The 8,918-nt window shown below is 42.3% G+C and overlaps 1 protein-coding gene across 6 annotated transcripts in view; it reads right to left on the bottom strand.

The window, feature by feature from the left end:
* Positions 1–8,144, bottom strand: part of SLC25A26 (solute carrier family 25 member 26) — an 88,924-nt gene extending 80,780 nt beyond the window's left edge. For 2 of the 6 annotated variants that reach the window (XM_069811904.1, XM_069811902.1), the window contains exons 1-3: positions 7,915–8,144; positions 6,008–6,164; positions 4,247–4,356 (exon numbers count right to left, since the gene is read on the bottom strand). In XM_069811904.1, coding sequence (XP_069668005.1) covers positions 4,247–4,356; positions 6,008–6,164; positions 7,915–7,947 — 300 coding nt within the window. In that variant the 5' untranslated portion in view covers positions 7,948–8,144. Of the gene's footprint in view, positions 1–4,246; positions 4,357–6,007; positions 6,165–6,268; positions 6,363–7,502; positions 7,842–7,914 lie in introns of those variants that run through there. The other 4 variants (XM_069811901.1, XM_069811906.1, XM_069811907.1 and 1 more) reach the window with 4 other exon arrangements.
* Positions 8,145–8,918: the final 774 nt, after the last annotated feature.

Consider the following 8,918-nt stretch of genomic DNA (forward strand, 5'->3'; position numbering starts at 1 on the left):
ATATCTGCCCTCTAGAGTTTTGGCTGTGTCTTTGTAAGTAATTTTTCATGTATTATGGGATATTCAGAGTCCCTATACAGCAAGATTCAGTTATAGGAAAAAATAATTATGTTTAACAGGGTCAGATTTTGTATGTACTTTTCTTTATCTCACTCCAGGAGATGAGATTAGCCTTCTATATTTCTCCTGCCAGGAAAAAAAAAAAAAAAAAGAAAGAAAAAAAAATCCAATCATGCTACAGCCACTGCCTTTTTATGGCTTGGTTTTGTGCCTCCTAGCCTGGAACTGGGAAATTGGACCAAACCAGTTCCAGGGGACTGTGTTTCCCATGAATTTACACAGATTGTAAACAATACAGAAGAGTGGCTGTTATAAAAACTAAGACCTCACATTTGACTGATTTCTCCCATTTATTTTAACATATCTTGATGCAACTTTTGCAATTTTTTCCCTTTACCTATTTTATTATTTTTACTGGGTCATATTCAAAACACAGATTAGTCAGCATTAACATACCTTTAAGCTTAGCACACACTCACATTTTACTGATGCATGAGAAGGTAGCCGACTCTTATGCTCACCAGTGAGGGAGCAGCAAACCTAGAAATCCAACGTCAGTTTCTTGCTCTAAATCTTAATCTCTCCATTTTGTAAAAAGACAGTTTGGAAATGCAAAGAGATACCTTGGGAATCCTAACATGACAGACTCTTTGGCTTATTATTTCACGTTTAAAAGCAATTTATAGCATAGTAATTATTAAAGTGTACAAAGGAGGAAAAGTATGTATTAAAAAAAACTACTGACAAAATAATAGTCCCAGTGGTTATGCCCTGATTAAAACTTAATGACTAATCAATAAAACTATAATTATAACTTTCACCCTGATGCAATTTGGAATAGTTTATATATTTCTATTGATCGGCTAAGACTTTATATAAAACAAATGTGAGAAGATCTTGCTTTGTGCTATTTTTATTACAGGTTTGTTGTAGCAAATCTCTAAATCCCCATCTCAATTATTTTACAGCTTAGTTTTCCCATCACACCAAGATGAGAAGAAAAGCTAGCAAAAAGCAGAATCTTATTAGCTGAAAAATGGCTGTTACAACATCACAGTTTCTACACCATAAAGTCAGATTGCCATTTCAATGGCTATCACTAAATTTTTCTCTGGTCTTAGAGCAGCAAAAGCCAAGCACATGAGACAGCCCTGAGCAACTCATGTAAGTATTCTGCATCTCCATTTGTCAGCCTGAAAATGACAGCGGTAAGTGCCTGAGTTGTAAGGGTCACAAGTTGACAGACCACCCTGGAAAAACAGGCAACAGGTTCTGTAATCATGCAAGGAGTCATCTGTAGCCAACTGTTCTTTGGCTGATGATGATTAAATTGCCCAGTTATAGTTTTCTCACAGAATCGTCACAGGCAGAGGAAGTATACTATAAATAACCCACTCGTGAAAGAAGACATCTTTTTTTTCAGTGGATTTTGTCACAGAGCACTGGCACCTCTTCATGAGTCAAACTGTCATTTTGCTTGATTCTGAAACAGCACTTGAGAAGCCTGAAACACCTCTTGGATCTGCTATTCCATGAGATATCAGGCAAACAAGGAATTTAAGGGTTAAGCATTGCCATAGTGGTAAGAACCTCTTGCTGATTTCTTACAGCCTTTAGAGAATTTCCATGGAAATAACTTCTGTGCATTGCCTTAAGTTAGAAGTCATAACCTGACAGCACAGGTTCTAATCAAGATCAAAAAGAACCCACCTGAGGCAGCAACACAAACATATCCCACCCAGCCCTAAATCTATCACCTTCTATCTCCTGCCTATAACCACTACCAGAGCGGTTAGTAGGTACTGCATTCACCTATCTTCATGTGCTTGGTACATTAAATGAAGTTACCTGGCTAAGTCCCATCCAATCTAATCAGTATCATTTCCACAGAAGAATAAAAATTACTTGGGAATCAAAGCTGAACCCACAGAGAACAGGGAGAGCTGAACTCCTTCCCATGGGAAGGAGCTAGGCTATGCTGCTATAATAGCGAGGCACCTGGTGCTAAGCTAAAATGGCATAGATCCCTCTGCACTCCTGGTAGCTTGGGACCAACCTACCAGCAAGCTAAGCCACCACACAGAGTATAAATACACAGCTACCTGTAATGGAGAGAAAGAATCCAGTGTCACAAGAGATTAAAAAACTTAGTTAATACAAGCAGAATATGGAACCACAGACACAATAAATTTTTCTGCCCCACATCATGGGCTAAGTTTAAGTTGCAAAAGTACCAGAAAAGCTAATTTCATACAGGCCATTTCCCTCCCCCAAACTTGTGGAGACACAGCAATTCACACCCCATTTCATCCCTGCAGTGCCAGGAAACTCCCAGTGTGACAAAAGCAGGAGAAAGGAGGTGGACAGTGCTGGCAGGAACAGCAACGGACTGTTCACAGCTGAACACCCAGCCTCGAACACTGCCAAGGCACTGTGCCAACTCTGCAGTTAAAAACAAGAGGAGTATCTGGGGAAAGAAGGATTTTGCTGAACTTGGAATATATTTGATTCAGCTAACCCAAAGCAACCTCGCTCTTTTTGTTTGCAAATAACTTCAGAAATAGTTTTTAAAAACACAATATTGAAGCTTCTAGGATAAAGCGTCTTCAGTATTTACCTATAGACAAGTCTGTGTCTGGATCAGACAGGAATGGTCATCATTTGATCACATTGAGTAGTGTTCTCTTTCAACACTTGCTACAGTCTATTTGGACAGAATGTTCCAGTTACGGGGTGTCACATACTAAGTCTTGCCAGAGCTAAACTTTCAACTCTGTGGATCTACAGGTTGTCCAGTCATCCTGGCATTGCATGTTGGCAATTAAATTAATTTTATGATCTTAAACTGGAATATAAAGTCACTTTCAAATACAGCCTTGACATTTCCTTAGGACTGAAAACTTCTAAGGAGACGTCAATATAAACTGGAAAACAGCCTTAATCTACCAGATTGGAAAGTCAGGAGGGCAAGAGATTTTTTTTTACTTAAATTCAACAGGTTAATGTTATTTCATTTGTAACTTACAATATAAAACAAACAAACAAAAAAACCCACCAACACCCAGCCACACACACAATTGATTTCTGCAAAGTCCATGCTGTTAACAAGGCAAGGGCAACCTAGGCATCCAAACAAGAGAGGCTTCTCTTGTGACCTTCCTTCATGATCATCTGAAGTGTTCAATAGAATTTGGTCCCAATAATTCTGGTTATTGTATAAACCTAGTCAAAACAAGCCATAACTTGCAGCTCCAGAACCTGCTATAAACAAGGTAATGGATTTAAATTATAAGAAACACAGCAACTTTTCCAAAAAGTGTGTGGAAAGAGTTTTCAAAAAGCTCATATATAGAAACTATTTTCATTATTCACATGTATCTTTATCCTGCAATAACCCAACCAATACACTAAACTAAGGGCTACAGCTATGTCAAAAGCTGTCACTAAAATATACAGATGTCCATCCCAAAGGAAAAAGCTTCATTAGATTACTCATGACACTTTCCACTGAGACAGGCTGCATCAGGAAAGCATTACACATTGTTTGGTAAGTGAAGTCACACAGCCACCAGTTGCCCTATCAGGTCACATCACTTCGTACATCCACTAGGCGAGTCTGTTTACAAATATAATAAAATATTTTGGTAAATGGTGCTGGCTGAATGTGAATGCATGGAAGGAAGGAAAGGGAGATAATTATTAATTAGTTAATACTGGTTCTTACACATTAAGGTGCATGGCTTTCAGATGATGGCATCTGCCTACTTTATATCTAACTTCACTGTCTTATGGCTATTTTTAAAATAAAAATCCTTTCCATGAGTACCCCACATGAAGCTGAAAGGCTGTAAAAGCCTTTCTTGAACGTTAACACTGATGCACAACCACTACAATGTGAAGGTGTATTCACGTTTTGGAACAATCCATACTTCCACTATCTACTGAGTTAGCAAGATCAGCCAATAGGTCTACTAAGAATTGTTACTAACTCATTTATTCACTCAGAAACAATCCTTACAAGTGCCAACACTTCATTAAAAAATATGTAGTATTTTTGTAGGAACTGTCACAAGTACAAAGATGGTCAACAGTCAAAAAAGTAAGATATGACACCAAATCTGAGTTTTCATAATTGAATGGTTTCCTCTCCTCCCACAGACACACAATATATGAACTTCTTTCTTACCACTTCCCCAAGGGAGGCAGCCACCATATGTGTTGCTGGAGTCAAGTAAGATGTAGAGCCATGGTGCAGCATAGATTTCACATTCTCATAGGTGATAAAAAATGCAGCAGCTGAAATTCAAGAATACATGCAGTCATTTAAATGTTCCTCCATCACAGAACTAGCACAAGAATACTTAAAGGTGGATTTTGTCACCTATTATTCTGCACCTGTAGTTGAAAACAGGCTGTGTTTGCACCAAAACACTACAAACAGTATCAACACAATCTGTGGGATAATTCCTTCAGAAGTTCAAGCTCCTCGCTATCACCAGCAAGCCTCCCATTAATATCAAAGGTGTCCGGACTTAAGGCCATATTTAGTATTGAGATAAGGAAAGTTGTGTTAATTAGTCATGAATGTCCAGTAGGTTTTGAAAAAATGGTGTCTTCCATATTCATAGATAGGAAGGGTAGAGAGGAGGTCATTTGGCTGAATTGGATGCATGGCCTTTATTTTTTGGAAAAAAAAAAAAAAATCAGTTGATTAATTGAAAAGAAGAAAGGAAAAAAAAAAACCCACAATCCAAAAATCATGGAGGTACTTGATATGAGTCTGCTACCCTGCAACGTGCAAAACTGTTTCAGGAGCAGTTATTAATAACTTCTTCCTAGCTATCATCAGTTTAATATTTTGCACTTTAGCTCCATAAAAAAATTCTTCCAAGCTTCTGAAGGACTCGTGAAAGTCCTGTCCAGTGAACAAGAAACATACAAAACTACACTGAGCATAGCAACATGAACTGCGTTTACTCACTGCAACAGTCAGCTACAAAGGCACTTGCACCTTAAGGGTTACTCCTTCTCCTAAAGATAATTTCAGTTCTCAGTCATACGTTGGAAAGATAAAACCACAGTTCAGATTTTGAAGATGTAAATCCTGAAAAAACTGACATGTCTTGCGGGGGAACAGATTTTAATTGTAAAGAAGGGCTATGTGAATTGCCTTCTGCTAATCAAAAGATGTTTATCACCTCAAGAGGAGATAACAGAGCAGACAAGATAAAGAACTGAATTTTTTTATATCATCTTATGAAGGACATCAAACACCTGAAGGTGTCAGTGGATTTGTCAGCAAAGTTCTCCTAACATTTACTACTGACAGCGCAGCTTGCTGCTTTTTTATCCCTCCCTACAAAGACAAAATGGACAAAGGCATTAGGAATTTTAGATGCCTTTTCCCTGCAGGGACTACAAGCATTTACTTTTTTAACACTTCAGTTTCAAAGGTATTCCTGAAGTCTTCTCATTTTAAATGTTGTAGTTGTTTCCAGGGAGAAAAAGACAGTCATAGCATCCCCAGGGCAATTAGCTCAAAGACCTCCAGTGCTCCAAGCACTTTGAATTGTGATTAATTTCCAGTGCCGTGAAAGAGTGGGTCATGACAAAAGTGTCCAGGGCAAGCAAGGCCCAAGCCCTCTTTGGCACCTGGAAATGCTTTAGGGCGCCCCTATAAGTAAGGACAGGCTCATAAGACATATCCAGGAATGCTTCCAGGGAGTAAGGGTTGCTTTTCAGAGTAAACATGCAGCAGCCTTCATTCCAGCCTTGCTCAAAGAGTTTGTTCGATACTGTACAACTCTAGAAACTGCTCTTCACAGCTGGACATGGACTCACAGAATCCAAACAACCACCTGCAGGAGAGGAAGCCATGGACACAAATGTCCTATACTACGTAAGTTTCTACTTAAAGATGGTAAAGCATAATCCAAAGAAAATTTACCATTTGGAAAGGATCCTATAGCAGTGGAAGGAACACCAGCATAGATGCCACGAAAACCACCAGCCTTCCTAAATCCTTGAGGACTCTGCAGTCTTGTTTTTACAGTATCCAGGGGAAAAAGGATCAAGTCAACACAGACACCAGCAACTCCACCAGCCTTCAAGACAAAACCATGGAGTAAAGTGCATTAATATTCACGGGGATGAAGCTGTGGTGCTTATGTGAGTAACTGAGGCATGCCTAAACCAAAGCACTACTGACCATATCCTTTCTGAAGTCAAATCATAAACTGATAGCCTTATACAGACCTCAATAACTTCTATAGCTGTAACAAGGCATCTCCAACAAAAGAGAGAAAGTAACAGATATTACAACTGTTAAACCATTTTCAAGGTATTTTCAATACAATCTTCACTACTTTGTATAGTACAAGCAAAGCAATGCAATGTTTACCCACTACACGTAAAAGCAAGACAGTGAACACCACTTATCAAGATGACACAGTACACAACTACCAACACCTCTAGGAAGTTGTGTGATAAGATCAGGGAAAGACAGAAGCAATTTTGCTTCCCCAGTAGGCATCTCTAGAAAGCACACTCACATTTTTCTAGCAAACTTCATTTAATGTGTCATCCCCCGGCCCCCCCATTTCCTTTGTTGAACAAAGCCTGAAGTAAAACTGCTTTATTTTCCTCTGCTCACAAAAGCCTATAGGAAAAAAAAAAATCATATAAATAAAGATGTTTTCAAAGTCATAAGGAAAAGGGGAAGGTTTTTATCCAAAGCAATTCTTAAAACCAAACCCTAAAAGAAATAGTTTCAACTACAGCTCAATCTTTTTCCATTGTCTGTGTTTCTAGATTACTTTTTTTAAGTTTTCATATCAATAGTTAGCATTCATCCATTGTGAGACATTATTTAGATGCACTATTATTCAGAACAGAAAACATAGTTTGAAGTCCACCTCATATAGAACAGCACACAAGAAAGAGCAGCACAGATTCTTAACTCTGAAAATAAATTACATGTGTATTACTCTGACTTTTTTTTTTCAGGGCCAACAGAGGATTCAAAGAGGCGTTCGCTATCTACTACTAAAGCTTTAATCAATAAGTTAATTACTCTTTTAATCTAGTCGGCTATTTTGCATGCATTGATTTTTCGTCACTCTTTTTCATCAAAATCCTTATCTGCTCAAAATAACATTGATCAAATTTAATCTGGCCATCTGTTAAAACATGAATTAAAAGTTACTAATTGCTTCTTTAGTTTTCAAAGTTCTGTACCTTAAATGTCATTTAAATTCATGAAGTAGCTAATAGAGCCCCTACCAGAGGGCGACAATACCTGTGCGCTTACGCCACCTGCAGAAAACAGTAATGACTTTTAGGTAATAAGACAACTAAAACGCACCTTCTCCCCCACCTTGCAGTAACAGTAGCACTACCAGAAGCCGAACAGCTGAAAAACCTTTACCGGGAGTGGGACGTACCCGTTAAACTTTGCTCCATCAAACAAACCCAGGACCTAATTCGCATGCACTGAACCATGATGCAGCAGCCGGCTGCCCCTGCAGTGTTTGGGGCAGGGAGAGAAACTCTCCCCGCAGCAGGCCCAGGCCCACAGCCCTCCCCACGCCAGCCCAGGGGCACCACGGCCGTGATTTTTCCACACAGAACCGAGAGCGAGTGCCGGATGTTTCCAAGGAGGCTCCTAGCTATGGAGGCTGGGGGCTTCGCCCCCTTGTCTGCGACCCTGCTGACAGCACACGCCGACAAGCAGCTCTCAGGGCGGGCAAAGCCGCGGGAAGCACACGCTCCGCGGTGCGCAGCCCCTCCACGGCCCCGCAGCCGAGGCCGTCGCGTCGCCTTGGCAACGGGCAGGCCCGGGGCCCGCTCACTCACCGCCAAGGCCGCCCAGGACTCCCGCGGCTCCATTCAGGGGCGGCCAGACGAGGTGGCGAGACGGCGCAGCACACACCAGCTCCCCCCTCCCCCCCCACCACCACCACCGCCGCGGGACGGGACGGGACGGGACGGGACGGGACTAGACCCCCCGCTCTAGCCGTGCCCCGGGCGCGCACACGGGCGCAGCCATGTTGCCGCCCCTGACCCGCGGTCAGGCGGGAGCGCGTCGCCACTGCGCCTGTGCGAGGGCGCCGCGCATGCGCACGGCGGGCGGCGACGCCGCTGCCCTCAGCCTGGCCCTTCCCTCAGCCCGCAGGGCGGGAAAAGGCCGGAGCCTCGCAGTAGGGCGTCAGTGCTCTGAGGGCGAAAGCACCCGTCAGCTCTGACGAGGCGTTAATTAGTTATTACGTGATGGTGGTTTGCTGTGCGCTAGCAGCCGCGCTGCTCCAGAAAGGGAGGGGAAGAGGCGCTTCCTGCTGCCGCTGGTCCTGAGGTGAAGCTGGGCCCAGTTGGCCCTGAGGTGCCGGTGGGTGCTCCCGTGGCCAGCGTGGTTCCTTCCACCTGTGGCTGGGGTCTGCTCGGAGAGCAGTCATCCGTCCACTGGGAAAAAAAAGAAAAAAAAGGCATTTTGAGGGGAAAACATTTCTGAAGTCACTAGGGGGTTTTCCTCTATTCCTGCTTGCAGCACAAACACCTGATGTGTGGTCCTGCTGTCACCATCCTGCGCTTTCTGTGGGCCGTTCCTGCAAACAGATTGGAGCAATGTGGAGGGAAATGAATAAAGCCTCCTGGCCAGGGTCTTATCTCCTGCCTGTTCCCAGGAGGTGTGTTGGCTCTCCCCAGAAAGGAAGATGCCATTTTTCACTCCTACCCCATCAGAAACGCTGTTGTGTTTTGCATTTGTGTCTCGCTGAGGCCTTTCCCCCTCTCCGCAAAGGGCATTCAAATCAGCAGCGGTTTCAAAAGTTGCAAAGAGAATTTTGGCACAGAGTCGTCACATA

The sequence above is a fragment of the Haliaeetus albicilla genome, chromosome 24, assembly GCF_947461875.1.
Source record: "Haliaeetus albicilla chromosome 24, bHalAlb1.1, whole genome shotgun sequence".
Taxonomy (NCBI): Eukaryota; Metazoa; Chordata; class Aves; order Accipitriformes; family Accipitridae; genus Haliaeetus; species Haliaeetus albicilla.